The sequence below is a fragment of the Vombatus ursinus genome, unplaced genomic scaffold, assembly GCF_900497805.2.
Source record: "Vombatus ursinus unplaced genomic scaffold, bare-nosed wombat genome assembly UNPS02012082.1, whole genome shotgun sequence".
In the NCBI taxonomy this organism is placed as follows: domain Eukaryota; kingdom Metazoa; phylum Chordata; class Mammalia; order Diprotodontia; family Vombatidae; genus Vombatus; species Vombatus ursinus.
Window position 1 is genome coordinate 4,307,632 of NW_020951860.1, and position 19,200 is coordinate 4,326,831.

The 19,200-nt window shown below is 39.8% G+C and overlaps 1 protein-coding gene and 1 long non-coding RNA gene across 2 annotated transcripts in view; one reads left to right on the forward strand and one right to left on the reverse strand.

Moving 5' to 3' along the window:
• The window catches only part of TUBA8 (tubulin alpha 8), a 28,202-nt gene extending 16,476 nt beyond the window's left edge, over positions 1 to 11,726 (forward strand). Inside the window, exons 3-5 of the mRNA XM_027857329.1 lie at positions 400 to 548; positions 5,350 to 6,030; positions 10,976 to 11,726. Of these exons, the coding sequence (XP_027713130.1) occupies positions 400 to 548; positions 5,350 to 6,030; positions 10,976 to 11,269 (1,124 nt within the window). The 3' untranslated portion in view covers positions 11,270 to 11,726. The remainder of the gene's footprint in view (positions 1 to 399; positions 549 to 5,349; positions 6,031 to 10,975) is intronic.
• Positions 1 to 19,200, reverse strand: part of LOC114039542 — a 33,112-nt gene that overhangs the window by 6,005 nt on the left and 7,907 nt on the right. The window lies entirely within an intron of this gene.

The following is a 19,200-nucleotide window of genomic DNA, read 5'->3' on the forward strand; positions in this document are numbered from 1 at the left end:
AGCTTCTTTAAAAAAAATGTGAGGGGGCAGCTAGGTGGTGCAGTAGATAGAGCTCTGGCCTTGGAGTCAGGAGGACCAGAGTTCAAATCCGGCCTCAGACACATGACGCTTACTAGCTGTGTGACCCTGGGCAAGTCACTTTAATCCGGATTGCTTCATCAAAAAGCAAAAAAAAAAAAAAAAAAAAATTGAGCTCCAGAGACACAATAGAAAGGGAGTACAGAAGAGGATAGGGACTGGGGAGGGTGAAGGTCAAGTTTACTGTAGACTATAGGAATGGCTGACTCATGTTGCCTTTGACATTGATCCTTTTCCTCATTCTACACTGATTCCAGGTGTTCAGGCCAGGGGCAGTGTTAGTTCTGGTTTTGGATCCTCATGATCTTCTTCTTTGTGCAGACGAGGTTCGGGCTGGTCCCTATCGACAACTCTTCCATCCAGAGCAGCTGATTACTGGGAAGGAAGATGCTGCCAACAACTATGCCCGGGGCCACTACACCATTGGCAAGGAGAGCATTGACCTGGTGTTGGATCGAATCAGGAAGCTGGTAAGTGTCTAGGAAGGTTAAGGGATGGAGAATGGTGAGGGGACTCTTTTCTCTTTGAGCTGGCAAGGTAAATGTCCATCATGCCAAGCCACTGAACATAGCTTTAAAGGATGAAACTTGTGAGAAATGGTGATGTCCATAGGCTTGCATAGAATGTAGGCCCCAAGGCGAGCATTACCGCTGGCCCTTCTTGGAAGGACCATCTAGTTCAACCTCTTCATTTTGTAGATATGGAAACTGAGTTCCTGAGAGATTGAGTTCCTTGGTTAAAGTCAAACAGGTAATAGAAGAGCTGGAACTAAAATTCAGGTCTCACTGTGCTGGTCCAGGGCTTTTTAGGATTTATTTAGTATCAGACTTTTTGTATTCATGACTCTAACTAAAATGTATAATGTGTTGCATCTAGAAACCAGGCTTTAGCCTTTTTTTTTTTGCTTGAAATCTTCTCCAGAATTGTCTGGGGAAGGGGCCATTGGGCTCACTTTGGCCAAGTTTAGAAGGGAGACCAATTACAACTATCTGCTGAGTTTAGACTTTCTCATCCTCCTCATCTTGCTCTTAAGGCTCATTTTTCTAGGTAGCATATAAATCATCACCATAGGCATGCATAGATCACAGGTCAGATGTGCACTCCCTGGGACAAGTATTATGGTGTTAATTTTTGGCAATATGATACCAAGAGGAATTGTTTCACGAGAAGGGATCACGAGAAGGTTGAACTCAGCATATAGATAGCCGTCTTCCTCCTCAACTGGATATCAATGCTGCTAATGCCCAATTGCTGCTTCTCCCAGGCAACCTGTGGAAAAGTTCAGATGAAAAGGAAGCTAAAGTCTGCGGTTGCTAGTAGTAACTTAAACACTTACATATTTATGTTGGAGTCATGGATGTGTCTAATACAAGGTAAATTCTTAGAAAGAGCCCTAGACCGGCACAGCCCCATCATGAGAATTGGATTTATTAACCAAACACCTCCAGGTCCATAAAGGGACATGAAATGAGCATTTATTTTCTGAGACACTTGTGGGAGAGAGAAGATCCTACAAGTGAGCAGAGAGGGACATAGTTCTCAGCTGCTCATGGGAAAGTGGAAAAAAGGTGAGATATTATGACTTCTAGAGGCTTTTGAGCGGGAGTGGGTTTAAGGGAGAAGACATCTGTAGACACAATAAGCCAGGCAGCAGGATATTTAGAAACACTGAGCATGGTGTTGGGTCTGCAGCTTCTGCTCAAGGTTGCCCTTGAGCTGATCAAGGCTGGTTCTGTGGTTTCTGGCAGCTACAGGCATCTCCAAATTCTGCTAGAGTTCACTGGCAAAGGATCACTGGTCTGTCAAGCAGCTCTGAGCCTCAGAAATCTTTTTAATTGGCTGGTTGTCGTATAACTCCATCGTCCTGCTTCCTTGTGAAGAAGGGAAATTCTAACATATATTATAGTCATTATAGAGCCCAGGTTCACAGGTTCTAGTCCCAGCTCTGCCATTACCTAGCTATTTCAATATAAAGCAGGCCATGTGATTTCTCTAGGACTCAGTTTCCTTGTTTATAAAATGAAATAGAAAGATTGAATGATCTCTGAGATGTCTTCCAGTTCTAAAATGCCATTTGCCTATGAATCTCAGACAAAAAGGAGCTTCTACCTGGGAACTGAAAGTATTTAGCTCTAAGTTAGGAGCACTACCATGTGTTCCAATAGATTACAGAAGAATGTCCATGGTGTTACATATCTCAGGGAGTTACCATAATAGTGACTAAAACACTGCAGTCAGTTGCAAACAGAGCTAAGTGATTTGCCCAGGGTTACACAGCTAGTATATGTTTGAGGCCGGATTTGAACTCATAAGGATGAATATTCCTGACTCCAGGCCTGGTGCTCTATCCACTACAACACCTAACTACTCAGATTGAATAAATCTACTCACAAAAATATACAAATCCATATTAATATATCTACTCACAAATGTATGTCAGGGCTTCCTGACATCAGGCAGTATTAGAGAAGTCTAGTGACTGGCAATGGGAACCCAGTCATAGGGAAGGACATGTGGATCTTAAAGGACTATGGATTTAGAATTAGAAGAGATCTTAGAGGTTAAAGGATCATAGATCTAGAATTGGAACCTTGTGTTCCAACAGATTATAGAAGAATATTCAGGGCTCAGGGCCCAGCTAGTCCAGCTCCTTCATTTTTTAGATTAGGAAATTGAGACTCCTCCCCCACCTTCTCCCTCTCCTCCCCCTTCTCTATTTAATTCCAACCAGTGGTTCAGTGATTCATTCTATTTTTTTGTTGTTGGTCCTGTTCTGTTTGACTTTGTGTCACAGCTCCAATAACTAGGGTCCTCATCTTTTTTTTTAATAGTATTTTTTCCCAGTTGTATGTAAAAACAATTTTTTAACACTTGTTTTTTTTTTTAAATTTTGAGTTCAAAATTCTCTCCTTCCCTCTCTCCTCTCTCCTCTTCATGATATGGTAAGCAATTTGACATAAGTTACACATATGTAATCCTGTAAAACATTTCCATATTAGTTGTGTTATGAAAGAAAATCTAGATCCCACAAAAAACACCCACAAAAAAATAAAGTGAAAAATAGTATGCTTTGATTTTCATTCAGACTTTATCAGTTCTTTCTCTGTAGGTAGACAGCATTTTTCATCATGAGTCCTTTGGAATTTTCTTAGATCATTGAGTTTCTGAGAATGGCTAAGTCATTCATAGTTGATCATTGTACAATATTGCTGTTACTGGATATTATTCTCCTGGTTCTCCTCACTTTACTCTGTATCAGTTCATATTAATCTTTGCAGGTTTTTTCTGAAATCATCCTGCTCATCATTTCTTATAACAGTATTCCATTACAATCATATACCACAGCTTGTTCAGCTATTCCCCAATTGATGGACGTCCTAGGGTTCTTGTTCCATTGTAGCTGCCTCTCCACCTATTCCCTGAGTTCCTCTGGCAGTAGCACTCTGCCTTCCCACCCCAATTCTTTGAGGGACTGTCATTCTATGACCTCAGAGGCAGGTGGGAGGGGGCAATGGATCTGAAGTCAGAAGTTCAGGGGAAAGGCTGGGGCTGTAGTCATCTGCAGAGATGATAATTAAACCCATGGGAGCTGAATAGGTCACCCAGAGAGAAGAGAGAAGGACAGAGTCCTGGGGAGCACCCATAGTGATATGAATGATGAACCAGTAAAGAAGATTGAGGAGTGGTCAGACTAATAAGGAGAAGTTGTTTTTTAATTAGTTGTTATTTGAAGCATTTTTTCATATGACTAGAGGTAGCCTGGGTTTCTTCCCTTGACAATTGCCTGTTCATAACCTCAGACTATTTATCGATAGGAGAATGATTCTTATTTTTATAAATTTGATTCAATTCCTTATATACCTTGAAAATGAGACCTTTATTAGAGAAACTTGCAAAAAAGATTCTTTTTTTCTGTTAATTGTAATGAATTCAAAGTAAAGCATTTCTAAGATTCCACTGCACAACCATCAAAATGAAAAAGATTTAAAAAAAGGAAATGATAAATGTATATAGGCTGTGGGAAAATAGGCACACTGATGACCTGTTAACAAACCTAGAGATGGTACAACCATTCTGGAAAGCAATTTGGAATTTCACACAAAAAATTAGTAACAGTACATGCCCTTTGACCCATTTATATCACTGGTAGGCCTATACTCAAAAATGATCAAAGAAAGAAGAAAAGGTGCTTTATGTACAAAAAATTTATAGCAGCTCTTTTTGTGCTAGCAAAATTCTGGAAAATAAGAAGATGCCCATCAGGTAAAGAATAGCTGATTAAGTATATGATTAAGTATATGAATATGATGGTGTACTATTGTATTGTAAGAAATAAATAAGTAGATTATTTAAAAGATGAGGGAAAGATTTATATGAATTGATGCAGGGGAAAGTGAGCAGAACAAGAACAATTTATATATAACATCAATATTACAAAAATGATCAATTTTGAGGATTGAACAGAAGATTGATTCATACAATAACAGCAACACAACAAAAACAAATAACTTTGAAAGCTTTCAGAACTATGATCAATAATACAATGACCATTCATGATTTCAGAAAACTTAATGACACATTCTATCCATCACAGAGAGGTGATGGATTTAGGGGGCAGAATGAGACAAATATATTTTTGTATGCAGCTTTTGGTGGATTTTTTCTTTTTGCTTTCCTATACTTGTTTGTTACAAGAAATTTGTTTTTCTCCCCCCCCCACCCCATGGGGTGGGAAGTAGCAGGGAGAGAAAATAGGTGTCTGTCAATTTTTTAAATAGAGACATGGGGGGCAGTGTGTGCTATAGATATGGAATGTCGCATGCTCTCAGATGAAGTTACTGTACTATTAATTTTACTTAATAGTTTTTCATTATTATAAAAGACTTTTCATGAAGTGGGAATAATCTGTAAATGTTTGTAATTTAAAAAGAAAACACATCAGTCAAACAAAAAACAAAACTCAGTAACAAAAAAATGGAGAAGCAGGAGAAGTAGTGTCCTAAAAAAAACAAAGACGGTATCCAGGAGGAAACTACCCACCATCAAGACAAAGCAGGCAGCACATATACCACTAAGGATAATGGTGCTTTTTCTTCTTTAAGGCTGAGCATGTTTATGCTAAGTGACACACAGTCTGATTTGCCTTGGTTCTGTCTATGCTGGCCTTGGATCAAGGGGACATTGGCATATCTAACTGTTTGCCCACTCCCAACTTCTTCTCGAAAACTCTTTCATCTCCATGGTTCCTTTTGATTTATCTTTGTCTCTTAGACAGACTCCTGTTCAGGCCTTCAGGGCTTCCTCATCTTCCACAGCTTTGGTGGGGGCACTGGCTCTGGCTTCACTTCTCTGCTGATGGAACGTCTCTCCCTGGACTATGGCAAGAAGTCCAAGTTGGAGTTTGCCATCTATCCAGCCCCTCAGGTCTCTACCGCAGTTGTTGAGCCTTACAACTCCATCTTGACTACTCATACCACCCTGGAACACTCAGACTGTGCTTTCATGGTAGACAACGAGGCCATCTATGATATCTGCCGTCGCAACCTGGATATTGAGCGTCCGACTTACACCAACCTCAACCGCCTCATTAGCCAGATTGTCTCCTCCATCACTGCCTCTCTCCGCTTTGATGGTGCCCTCAATGTGGACCTCACTGAATTCCAGACCAACTTGGTGCCTTACCCTCGTATTCACTTCCCTTTAGTCACCTATGCACCTATCATTTCCTCTGAGAAAGCCTACCATGAGCAGCTTTCCGTAGCTGAGATCACCAGCTCCTGCTTTGAGCCCAATAGCCAGATGGTAAAGTGTGACCCAAGGCATGGCAAGTATATGGCCTGCTGTATGCTCTACCGAGGGGATGTTGTCCCCAAGGATGTGAATGTTGCTATTGCTGCTATCAAGACCAAAAGAACCATCCAATTTGTGGACTGGTGCCCCACAGGTTTCAAGGTGAGAACACTGAGTCGGAGAAGGGAGAGCAGAGGAAACAGAGGGAAGAAAAGCATTCATTTGGAGGTTTCTGTGCCTCTTAGGCATAGGGATTTGTTATGAAATATCGATTTTTTCATATTTCATTAGCAGATTATTATGATATTCCAGTGTCATCTGGTTTAGTAATTTTAGAAAATACGTTGATTTGGTTCTGGTTTGAATTGATTTGCTAGATAAACATGTATGCACATTTATACAACCTAGTTCAGTTCACAGATCAAATGAAAAAAATTATGCATTTAATTTCTTATTCAGGAACCTGGGGTAAGGGAAGTGAAGAAGCATTTATACAGCTTCTATGACGTGCTAGGCACTGGCATGATAATATTTACAAATATTGTCTCATTTAATCTTCACAATAACCCTGTGAAGTAGGTGCTGTTGTTATCCTCATGTTACAATTGAGGAAACTGAGGCAAACATGCTTCTGGATGCCCGTGGTATAAGGCACTTTCCAAACATCATTAGTTGGTCTCTAAGTCTGACATCTAATTTCCAAAAGACAAAAGAAGCAAAAACGTGTTAAAAATCTTTGACCTAGAAAAATATTTTATCAAAGATCTATTAAAAAATAACTTAATTGAGTAGAAAAAAATGAGAGGAGTTCTGAAATATATGATTAGCTATAAATTACTTCAACAAATCACTACTATAAATAGTTTTTCTTTAATTTGGAGATTGCAGGGATACATTTGAATGAAGATCACAAGTGAGCAATAATGTGTGATATATAATATATTTTTCTGTGTACTCTCCACTTTCCCTAGCCCCCAACACCAACTAAATCACAATTTAATTTACTATGAAGCAGAACAGTAATGTTCAAAATAAAGTTAGCTTCTCTATTTGCTCAGTTATGATCATTAAACAAGAAATCATCATCGACAGGAAAGGAGATTAGTTAGTTTGAGAAGAGATCTTTTCAGTTCAATTCTAGTCCAGACTGATCTTGGAAAAGAAGTCACAATTAACTGATAACTGTTCAATGGCCCATTGACTGAGAGAAGCTCAGATAGATGTCACAGACTTTATTCAATTTTTTTTCTGGGGTATGAGTGAGGATTATCACACACACACACACACACACACACACACACAGTGGTAAATTGACTTGCCTAGGGTCATAAAGCTAGGAAGTGTCCAAGGCTGGATTTGAACTCAGATATTCCTTTTTTTGTTTGTTGTTTGTTTCATTAATTTATTTTGATTTATCAACAATCACTTCCATAAGCTTTTGAGTTTTAAATTTTTCTCCCTTTCCCTCCCTCCCTCCCCCAGATGGCATGTAATGTGATATAGGCTATACATATACATTCCTATTAAACATATTTTCACATTAATCATGTTGTAAGGAAGAATTAGAACCAATACGAGGAACCAACAGAAAGAGGAAACAAAACAAAACAGAAGGAAAAAAATAGCAAATAGTATGCTTCTATCTGCATTCAAACTCCTTAGTTCTTTCTTTGGATGTGGATAATATTTTCCATCATGGAACCTTTGGAGATGTCTTAGATCCTTGCATTGCTGAGAAGGGCTAAGTCTATCAATGTTAGTCATTGAACAATGTGGCTGTTACTCTGTAAAATATCCTCCTGGTTCTGCTCACTTCACTTAGCATCAGTTCATACAAGTCTTTCCAGGTTTTTCTGAAGTCTGCTTGCCCATCATTTCTTATAGCACAACAGTATTCCATTAAATTAATATACCACAACTTGTTCAGCCATTCCTCAATTGATGGGCATTCCCTCAATTTCCAGTTCTTTGCCACCACAAAAAGAACTGCTATAAATATTTTTGTACATGTGGGTCCTTTTCCCATTTGTATGATCTCTTTGGGATACAGCCCTAGAAGTGCTATTGCTGGGTCAAAGGGTATGCACATTTTTATAGAGCTTTGGGCATAAACTCAAATATTCCTAATTCTAGGCCTAGCTCTCTATCCACTGCACCGCCTATTTGACTCTGACAACCTAGCTGTCATTGTAACCTAGAGTTGTTAATTCTGGTTCAGGGAAAGCAGTTCAGTTTGAGTCCTTGCCTAAAGGTACTAAAACTTAGTCACCATACACATTTGATGTTTTTAGGATACAATAATTCTTTCACCCTTTTCATATTTTAATCAAGTAAATAACTTTAAGCTATGAGAAATATAACTGCTCAACAGGAGAAGTTGCCTCCCTCACCCACCTGTATAGAACTTTATGTATGCTGGGTTCATTTAGCATTTGAGTAAATGTATTCCATTATTTTTATATGTTAAGGAGTTAAATACCTAATTAAAGACAACAATTTAAAATTCCCTCTGCTATCCCCCAAATTTTGGCATTTCCCCCTTGCCATGTGTAAGCCAAAGCTGGGGAAGATGAGTGGACTGTATATAGACATAGGTGGATGATCCTCATTTTAGAAAATGCCAGATCTCAGATGGTAAAAGGCTCATGGGATTCTAGGAAAGGTCCCTGGATGCTGGCAGTCATGAATTTTAATAGCACCTCTACCTAGACGGATTAGTGATGAATGAAAATTGCCTCTAGGCAAATGACTGTGACTCATTCTGCCCAGTATACCTTGCATGCCCATGGGCTGAGTGACCCTCATCATGATGGGTTTCGCTGTGTACCCTCAGCATCACTATGTAATGGAAAGAATTCTGGCTCTGGTCAGAATATATGGGTTCCAATCCCATATCTGCCACATACTATCAGTGTAACTTTATTCAAGTCACTTAACATCACTGGGCCTCAGTTTCCTCATCTGTAAAGTTAGGAGTTAGACCTTAAGATCCTTTCCAACTCTAAACATATTGATCCTAAACATTTTCTGAGTTCCCACTATAGACAACAACATGATCAGAAAGAGAGTTAAGTACAGAATATGTCTTAGCACAGAGATTCTGACTTCTGGAAAAAACTAGTAGGTTCTAGTTTGGCTAGAACCTGGAGTACACGAAAAGAGATAATATAAGACAAGACTGGAAAGGTATATTGGAGTAGATTACGGAAGGCTTTCAGTTCCAGAGGAAGTAACTTGTGTTTTATTCTGGGAGCAATTGGGAGCCACGAAAAATTTTTGAGTAGGAAAATAACCTGGTCAGACTGATCCTTAGGAAAATGTTGGCAGTAGTATGAAGGAGATACTGGAGAGGATACATAATGGAAGCAGAGAGGACATTTAGGAAGCTACTGTAATGGTCCAGAGAGGTGATGAAAAAGAGAAGGGAGGAGATAGCCTTAGGGAACACCTGCAGTAGGAGATGCATCAGCTTTGAGGAAGGGAGACCAAGAAGGAACAACATAGCAGGAGAGCCAAGGGAGGAGAGAATGTCCAGGAGGAAGAGTTGATCATCAGTGTCAAAAGTTTCAGAGAAGTCAAGTAAGATAATTGATAGGTGCCCATCAGATTTAGCAGGCAAGAAATAGTTGGTGACCTTGGAGAGTGCAGTTTTGTTTGAATGATGGGACTGGAAGCCAAATTATAGGGGGTTGAGACTTGAATTGGGGGTGAAATGTAGAATTCTTGGAGGATTTTTTCCTAGTGCCCTTCCCAGGACCTTTCAAAGAACATTGTGATTTGGAATTCTCAGACCTGAAGTCCAAGTGTTTTTCTGGTCCCTTGGGGTTCCCTGAGCCTGGGGTTAAGTTAGGGGCCTGTGTGGGAGCATTTGCTAGGATCACAGCCTCATTTTCAACTTGGACTGGGATTTCCCAGAGGCCACACTGGCTGTTTGTTAACACTTGGTCAGTCAGCAAGTCAGGCACGGCTGGTTTTTCTTAGTCAAGTTTCATGTTTTTGTTTTCAACTATGCCTCTCAGGAGACATGGGCACCAGCTAACATGAAGCCGTGATGACCTCAGGATGTGGAATAGGTCCCAATCCTTGAAAGATCACCTTTCCTAAATTTTTTGGTTATATTTCTAAAAGGAACTTGCCAGTTGGCAAGAAATCAACTTTTCATAAAGTTCTAACTCTACAAAGTAACTTGGGGGATGATGTGTGTCTGGTGTGTCTGACTGGTGTGTCTACCTACACATTAACATTAACCCTATTTGCTACTGTTGTTTACCAACTTGTATTTTTCCATTAACTCTTTCTGTCCATAACTTTCATTCATTCAACAAATATTTACATAGTCCCCCTTTATTTGGAAGGCACGGTGTTAGGAACTGTGGGAAATATAGAGAAAAATAAGACATGGTCTTGGCCCTCATGGAGCTTACAGTCTAGGAGGGGAGAATATGCATGTATTATTACAAATAGCATTCTTATAAGGTAAAAGAGAAAGTGCAAAAGGAGAATTGTAAAGTCCTTGAGAAGGTCAGAGGAGTTGTTGAACTCTCCCAACTCCTGTGTGTAAGGAAGAGAGATCAGAACTTTGAGAGATGTCTACAGTTAAGGGGAAGCATGAATATTTGGAGAAGTCATCAAAGGTTACTGTGAAGGAAAAAGTAGGAAGATAATCAATTCATGGGAGGAAAGAGTTCCAAGAAGGGGTAGATAACAATGTCAAAGTTTGTTGTCCTTCTCATCATTCCCCCTCTCCTGTGCTATCCTCCTGATCTTCTCATAGCCTTTTCTCTCTCTAGCCCTTAGAACCTTAGAATTTTCCATGTACCTTAACTAGCACTCTGTTACTATTCCTTATCCCTCAAATCACCTCTTCTATTCCTTTTCCTCCATACCCAGGATCTGAAAATCCTCTTTTTACTATTCTCCTTCAGACAGACTTACTGACTCACTTCCATTTTTACATCTCAACCTACATTTCAATCTCTTATTACTTGGCTTATCATTATTATCATCAAAGTGCCTTTGGTATGTCTTTGGTATGTTTATGTTTCCAACTTACTCACTGACTGCCTGAGAGTCAGCTCTAATGTTTTTCCCTCCTTTTGAACTTTAGGTGGGTATCAACTATCAGCCTCCAACAGTGGTACCAGGAGGAGATCTGGCAAAAGTTCATCGGGCTGTCTGCATGCTGAGCAACACCACTGCCATTGCTGAGGCCTGGGCCCGGTTGGATCACAAGTTTGACTTGATGTATGCTAAACGGGCCTTTGTGCACTGGTATGTTGGTGAAGGTATGGAAGAAGGAGAGTTTTCGGAGGCCAGAGAGGACCTGGCTGCTTTGGAGAAAGACTATGAAGAGGTGGGGACTGACTCATTTGAAGATGAAAATGAAGGGGATGAGTTTTAATTATATTTGTTCCCCTTACTTACTGTCTGTGTTTCCTCATTTGCATGGCCTCTGCTCAATGAAATCTGACTTTCCAAAGAAGACAGACCTGACTCACTGGAATGAGTATCTGGAAATAATACTGATAGGTTAGGCAGTTGCTAATAGGTTCAAGAATGGAGAATAACCCATTTTTCATCCAGTCAACCATATCCTTTTGTATGTTCAACCCGATTTGGATATACTGCACAAAAACATGTGGGTCACTGTCTGAAGGCCTGGGTTCAGTGCTCCAATTAGGTCCAATGTACACTTGGGGCAGGGTCCAACCAATAGTTTTATTTTGCAGTTCAGGTTTGTATCAACAGCTCAAGGCAGTAGGAACTGGGTTATATGTTTATTTGTTTGTTTTTAGGGGAAAGAAGCAAGGCCTAGGGATGGGGACAGAGAAGAGATTATGAGATCCTATGATTAAATAAATAGAATTAAAGGAGTACCTGAGTCCTCCCATATTTTGGGGAAATTAGAATAATTGGTCATTTCCCTCAATATGAAGCATCTGGGTTCAAATCCTGATTTTCCTGTTTACTATGTAACCTTGAGCAAGGCATCTTTCATGTCTTCAGGGTCCTCATCTGGGAAATAACATGTTGGACTTGATTTCCTTTCACCTTTAAATCCAACAATCCCATTAGTTCTCCTTATCAGCCACCCTTTCTTGGTCATAGGCCCCAGATCTGACACTTTCTATAGCTGACCAAATCTGTGGCTGGTGAGGCTGGGTAGCCTAAGCCTTATTCAGGAGGGTAAACCCAGGTTTACTTCCTATACAGGCTAGTTAGTTTCACTCTATGTTGCTGCATTTGGCCTGCACCGCTGACACTAACCAGCTGTCCTTGCAAACCCCATGACAAATTATTGCTAGTGCTGAGGAAAAGCAAAGAAAAACCTTAGAGCAGCTCAGTATGGAACAGTGAGGTGAGTAGCATTATCCTTTTATGATATGGAACCAGGAGGTGAGTAATATTATCTTTTTATATAAAGGACATTTCATTTTTACAATTCAAAAAGCTTATCCTCCTAGATAGAAAAGGGAGGGAAATTCTGCTTATTCTGACCTTCAGATGCTTGAGTAGACCCCTCAAGCTACTGGAGGAACCGATCCTACATGAGCTGTTTGTTACAGGATCTCCTTTGGTCCTCTGCCCACCACTGTCTAGCTCACACATCATGTGTCTACTTCACACATTATGAAAGCCTATAGTCGTTGCCTTACTCTGTATCAGTGGTTTTTCCCTAAGTTTTCTGCTTGTTGCTTAATTTTCTGCCTGTGCCATCCTTACAATCATGGCTTGATGATTCCATCTTTGGGATATTGTGTTTCCAATTTACCCTCCAGATTACTAGGGTGTCCTCTTCTACTGGTCTTTGCCCCCTTCACATCTCAGGTGAGTATCAACTACCATTCTTCCCTCTGTAGTGGCAGGAGGAGAGAGGGGCTTGGCCATAGTCAACAGACCATCTATATGCTGAACAGCATCATAGACCTCATTGAGCCTTGGAGATAGCTAGATCACACTTGTTCACACAATCTAATGCAACAAACGTTTAGTTATGGGTCTACTGAGTTCAAGAAAGGCATGTTGAGGCAAGTAGATAGTGCAATGAGTATGGAGTCAAGAAGACTTGAATTCAAATCCAGCCTCAGACACTTAGTAGCTATATGACCTTGAGGAAGTCACTTAACTTCTGTTTATCTTAATTTCTTCAAATGAAAAATGAGGATAATAACAGCATCTACTTCACTGTGAGATAAGTGATGATCAAATGAGATAATTTTTTTTTAAAGGCAATTGGGGTTAAGTGACTTGCCCAGGGTCACACAGCTTGTAGTGTCTGAGGCCAAATATGAGCTGAAGAATCTTCCTGACTCCAGGTCTGACACTATGGTGCCACCTAGCAGCCCTCAAAACAGAGAAGTAGGTACATGGTTATTTGAGCAGGTGTGAATGACCCAAGGAGGTCTTTGGTTCCATTGGTTGAGTGTGGATTCATTGTAAGTTCTCACCACCAGTTCTCACCATCCTCCTGAGCCTTCTCTTCCCATACTCTTAGATCTTTCTTTAGCCAGGTTTGTGGACTTACTTTCTAATCCTACTTACCCTCTACTTTTGGGGGAAGCAGTAGTTTGTTTACTTTGGGCTGTTTTCTCTCTACCTCTTGCCTTTCAGGATCCTCCAGGCTTAAATGTTAATTGAAAGAGCATTAGGTTTGGACTCATGAGACCTGTGTGCTGATCCTGACTCTGACCTAGCTATGTGACCTTAAGCAACTCATTTAGCTTTTCTCAGTTCTGGTTTCCTCCTCCAAAGTGGAGTTTATGATACCTGTAGCTTGACTAATTATACCCTGGCTGATTACTGAGGGTAAATTCATTGGTGGGGGCTTTTGGGCAACAGACATAGACACGTATATGCTACTCAAAGATCTGCATATCCCCGTGGGATGTATAAAGGTGTAAATGAACACCTCAAAGGAAGTAGACAGATATAATTCTAGTCTAGTCAGAGGAAAACAGAGAGATAGTCTCTTGGTCCATTCTCCTGCTGTAAATATTGACTAGTCTAGGGACATGATTTTTAGGTTCAAGACATTTACCTTGCTGCTATTTCTTTTTTTTTTTTTAATTTTTAGGCAATTGGGGTTAAGGAACTTGCCCAGGGTCACACAGCTAGTAAGTATTAAATGTTTGGTCTAAGGCGGATTTAAACTCAGGTTCTCTTGACTTCAGGGTGGGTGCACTGCACCACCTAGCTGCCCCTTTGCTGTTATTTCTTAAAGGGGGAGGGTAACCCGCATTTATACCTGCAAGCTTAACTCTTTCCTACCAAATGCTAATTTCACAAAGGACCATCACAAATAGTCAGTAGTGATTAGAACCATTTATCCAAGTAAATAGCAGAAAGGAATCAGAATTCTACAAATTGTAATACACCAGAAAAAATATACAAGCGTATGAGTCCTTTAGATGGGAGTGACCTGAGATCTTGCTCAATGACGAGATAGGCCCCAACCTCACCCAAAGGAAAATTCCTCAAAGCCTCTAGAAGGGCAAGCTGGAAATCAGGAACATATGGAGCTGTCCTCAGCAAAAGAGTCTTTCTCATTCTCCTCCCTGGAGTTAGTCCTGAAGAATTTGGAATTGAATGTGTCACCTTCCTCTGCCTGAGACCCAGCACTACAGCTTTTGCCCTGGGGCTGATATATTCCTGATGGGTTGGATTTCATTATATCTGTGTCCAGACCGATCATCCTTCAGTTATGCTATTGTGCTTTTCATTCTTGCTCTTCATGCAGTAATTGAATCAATGCTACAAGGCTACGATTTCTGGAAAGGAATCAATTGACTTCCCAGACCAAAACTCCCCCTCCCCGGCCATCACTGCTCCATATATGTTATCTTCCATGATAATAATAGTAGTGATAGTAATAATAAAAATGAGCATTTATATAGTACTTTAATGTTTACAAAATGCTTTACAGACATCTTATTTGATCCTCACAATAACCCTGTGAGATAAGTGCTATTATTATCCCCATTTTATAGATGTGGAAACTGAGACATAGAAAGGTTAAGTGACTTAACTTTGGCTTGAGTGACTTAAATCACTTAAAAGTGACTTTAGTTACACAGCTAGTATCTATATTAATTACCTCTTTTTTTACCTCTCATTTCCTTCTCAATTCTTTATTATATATATATATATATATATATTTTTTTTTTTTTTTTGGGGGGGTGAGGCAATCGGAGTTAAGTGACTTGCCCAGAGTCACACAGCTAGTAAGTGTCAAGTGTCTGAGGCCGACTTTGAACTCAGATCTTCCTGACACCAAGGCAAGAGCTCTATCTACTGTGCCACCTAGCTGCCACCTAGCTGCCACCTAGCTAACTAGTAAGTATTCTAAGGCCACATTTAAACTCAGACCTTCCTGACTCCAGGCTCAGTGCTCTGGAATGTAAGCTTCTTGAACTAATTGACTGTTCTTTGATTTGTATTTGTATTCCCAGTACCCAATACATACTAAGCACTTAATAAATGAATTTTCTTTCATTCATTCATTCACTCACTCAGCAAGATGCCAAAAGATTGTGGGAGATGCTAAAGGATAACAGGGAATGGGGAAACAAATGAAACCAGGTTGATGGTTAGTTTCCTTTAGTTTTCCTACCAAATAAACTTTCTGCAGAACACATCAGGAAAAAGAAACTTATTCTCCCTCCCCTCCCCCATCCTTAACATGCCCCAGCTTAGATATACCTCCCTTTTAAGACAGAGTGTTCAGTAGAACTAGCATGGGAAACAATCCAATCCCTATAGATTTTAAAAGCAAACACTTTTAGCATAATGGGAAAGAAGAGTAGAAAAATCAGAAACAACGCACATTGTAAAAACAATAAAAATGAGATGGAGAAACTAAACAAGGAGAGTCATTCAACCATAGCTTACAGAGCTTTATGTTTTTAATGAGTAAATAAACTTCATAAAGAAATATAAATAATTTATATTACCAGCAATCTTTTTTTTTCAAAGTGACAGACTACAATTTTCTGAGGAAAAGCAATGTCGTATAGTGGAAAGGACACTGAAGATCTGCTATTAATGCTTATGTTGAGCAACTATGGTTTAAAGTGTTAATATTACCGAACTTAATTTGTAGATTTAACACAATGCCAATCAATATACCAATAGATTATTTCGTGAAATAATACAATCTAAAATCATAAAAATTCATGTGGAAAATGATGGGTAAGAATGACAACAAAAATGAAAAGGAAAGCTGGGAGTGGAAATATGATCCAAATTTGAATCTTGACTCTGCTCTTTACTACCTGTGTGACCTCGGACAAGTTATTTAATTTTTCTGGGCCTCACTTCTAAGAAGGAGGTTGGACCAGATAACCTCTTTGCTTTGCTACTTGAAGTCTATGATCCTATGTTCCTTACTATGAGAATAAAATCGGCTTTCCTTTTCACAAACTTCTTGAAAACTGTTATTCATTTTCGGCCAGTTTCCCAAGTAACTTTCTTCAAGGTAATTTTTTTAAATGGTAAATTTTTACCACTTTACCGTTTACCATTGTGGTAAATGATAAAATTTGTAAATGGTGGGTTTCCCTACCATAAAGCACCAGGCTTCATTAAGAGGTTTAAATGTACTCACAGAGCAAGCCAAATGGATTCAATTTAGGTCAGTTCAATATTTGTGAAGTTCCTACTTCATATGACATAGTCTTTGGTTTTAAGTCTAATGGAGGAGTGAAGCAGCATGGACACAAGGAAGTGTGATACAAGATAAAATATGATAGAGACAAATACCACAAGAAATTTCAGGAAGAAGAGGTTCCTCTTACCACTGCAGTGGTGGTGGGGTGTCAGGGAAGGCAATGGGCAATGGGTAACGAAGAAAGGAAAAGTCTTTGACAGATGTAGGTGAGGGAAGTCCATTGTAGGCATGGGACATGAGGGATGGCATGAGCAACAGCATGGAGACAGGAAAGGATAGGCTGAGAAGAGGGAATGGAGTTCCATTTGGCCAAAATTTGCAGGACTATGTGAAGGAAGTAGTATGTGCAGAGGAAGGAATCATGTTATGAAGAGCTTTAAACTCCAAAAAGAAGATTTTTTTATTTTGTCCTGGGGGTTTTAGATGGCAGCTGTAGTTAGCAAACTGCACTTTAGGAAGATCACTTTGAAGGATTGACTGGAGTGGAGAGAAACTTGTGGCAGCAACCATAGGGTACTGCAATAGTCCAGATGTGAGGTGATAAGGGCTTGCCCCAGTTTGGTGGCAGCATCAGGGGACAGAAGAGGGAGTATCCAAGAGACGTTGCAAATGTAGAAATGATAGGACTTGGCAACAGACTGGATATGGCAGGGGATGGGGGAGGGTGACAAAATATGAGGAGCCAAGGATGACTGGGAGGATGGTGGTATACTCAACAGTAATAGGGACATTTAGAAGAGGGGAGGAGTCAGAGGAAAGGGAATCAATTCAGTTTGAGGTGTGTTGAGTTTAAGATGTCCAAGTACATCCAGCTTGAGATATTCAAGGAGGTTAGATAAATATATCTGAGAGCCATATGCATAGAGATGATAACTGAAATTATGGGAATTAAAAAGATAGCCAAATGAAATAGTATAGAGGAGGAAGAGAAGAGGGATTAGGACCAGAGCCTTGAGGGACATCCAAAGTTTGTGAGCATGGCCTAGATGAAGGTCCAGCAAAGGAGACAGAAAAGGGGCTGCTTTGAGGATTTTCATAAAAGCCTAGGGTATCCAGAAGAAGAGGGTGATTGACAATGTCAAAGGCTACCGAGAATTCAAAGACTAAGGATTGAGAAAAGGCAATTAAGATTTGGCAATTAAGAGATCATTGGTAACTTTGGAGAGAGCAGTTTTAGTTGAATGAGATCAGAAGTAGAACCTGGACCCAGACTTCCTTAACTTTAAGGCCTGCGCTCTATTTACTATGCCATGCTGGCTCCACTTCTACCAATTGCTTCTAATTCTGACCTCTGCAACTAATCAGAATAATTATAATCCCCCTCTTATATGTTATTGTTGTTTTTCAGTTGAGTCTGACTCTTTATGACCCATTTGGGATTTTCTTGGCAAAGATGCTGAAGTGGTTTGCCATTTCCTTTTCCAGCTCATTTTACAGATGAGGAAACTGAGGCAAACAGGGTTAAGTGACTTACCCTGGGTCACATGGCTAGTAAATATCTGAGGCTGGATTTAAACTCAGGAAGAACTCTATCCATTGCTTTACCTGGCTGCCCTGAGGACCCTTCAAATATATAGAAACAATTACATTTCCCACTAAATTTTCTCTTTTCTAGTATAAACATCACTAGTTTTTAACATGACAATTTTTCTAAACCTCTTACTATCTTCAATGTATCCTTCAGTTTGTCCATTTAATGCTTAAAATGAATTGCTTAGAACAGAACTCTGCCCAATGCAGAGTACAGTGAGACTATATTTTATGCATAATAAAACGTGTAGAAACATCTACTAAGAGTCTATAAACTTGCTATTTCCTAAATTCTGGAAGTTCTCCTGAACATACGGGTTCAGGAGTTCCAAGATGTATATTAGCTGAGCCCTCCCTTATGCAGTCAAAAAAATACAAATACAGATGTCTCAAGATATTCAACCTGCTTCCTATACATCTTCTCAGAGCCTCAACTCACTTAGGGGGATGGAAATTGGAACTCTGGGGTCCTATATTAATTTGAACTTAGGCTGGTTGGTGGTTTGGAGAATCCAATGTGAACTGGAGCTCATGAGGATTGGCGATTTGTGTGGTTGCTAGAAAGTACATCTGACTTGGGCTACAGCGAACCAGAGTTCCTACATTTGCACCATTTGCCAGGATTATAGTCTAAGTCCTTCCAATTTCATAGAACCTATTCCAGATCGTATCCTTCTTCCTTCCCAAAGCTGACTCAGGGCCTTCTAGTGAATCAATAATGAAGGTTTAGGTTTTTCAGTCTTAAGAAAAGAAAGGATCCCAAGTTTCTGCTTTTGGGAGCTTATAATGTTATAATAAAAATACAGGATAAATGGCTTGTAATGTATGCCTCTGATTGGCGATTGTCTAACAATGGGCCAGGGATTAAGGTTTCTAGGCCAGACTAAGAAGAAAGCTTCCTAGTCAATTTCATTTGTAGCTAGAACTACCAGAGCTGTCTCATTGGCTTATTCATACCTTTAACAAATGGATACAAGAAAATTAACTTCTGGGTCAACTATAGATATTTATGAGAAATAAAAGTACAACAATAAACAAAAAACCAAACCATTTTATAGCATAATAAAGAAACAGGCTCGGAAACAGGCACCAGTGTCATCGAGCTGACGGGGGGGGGGGGGGGGGGGGGGGGGGGG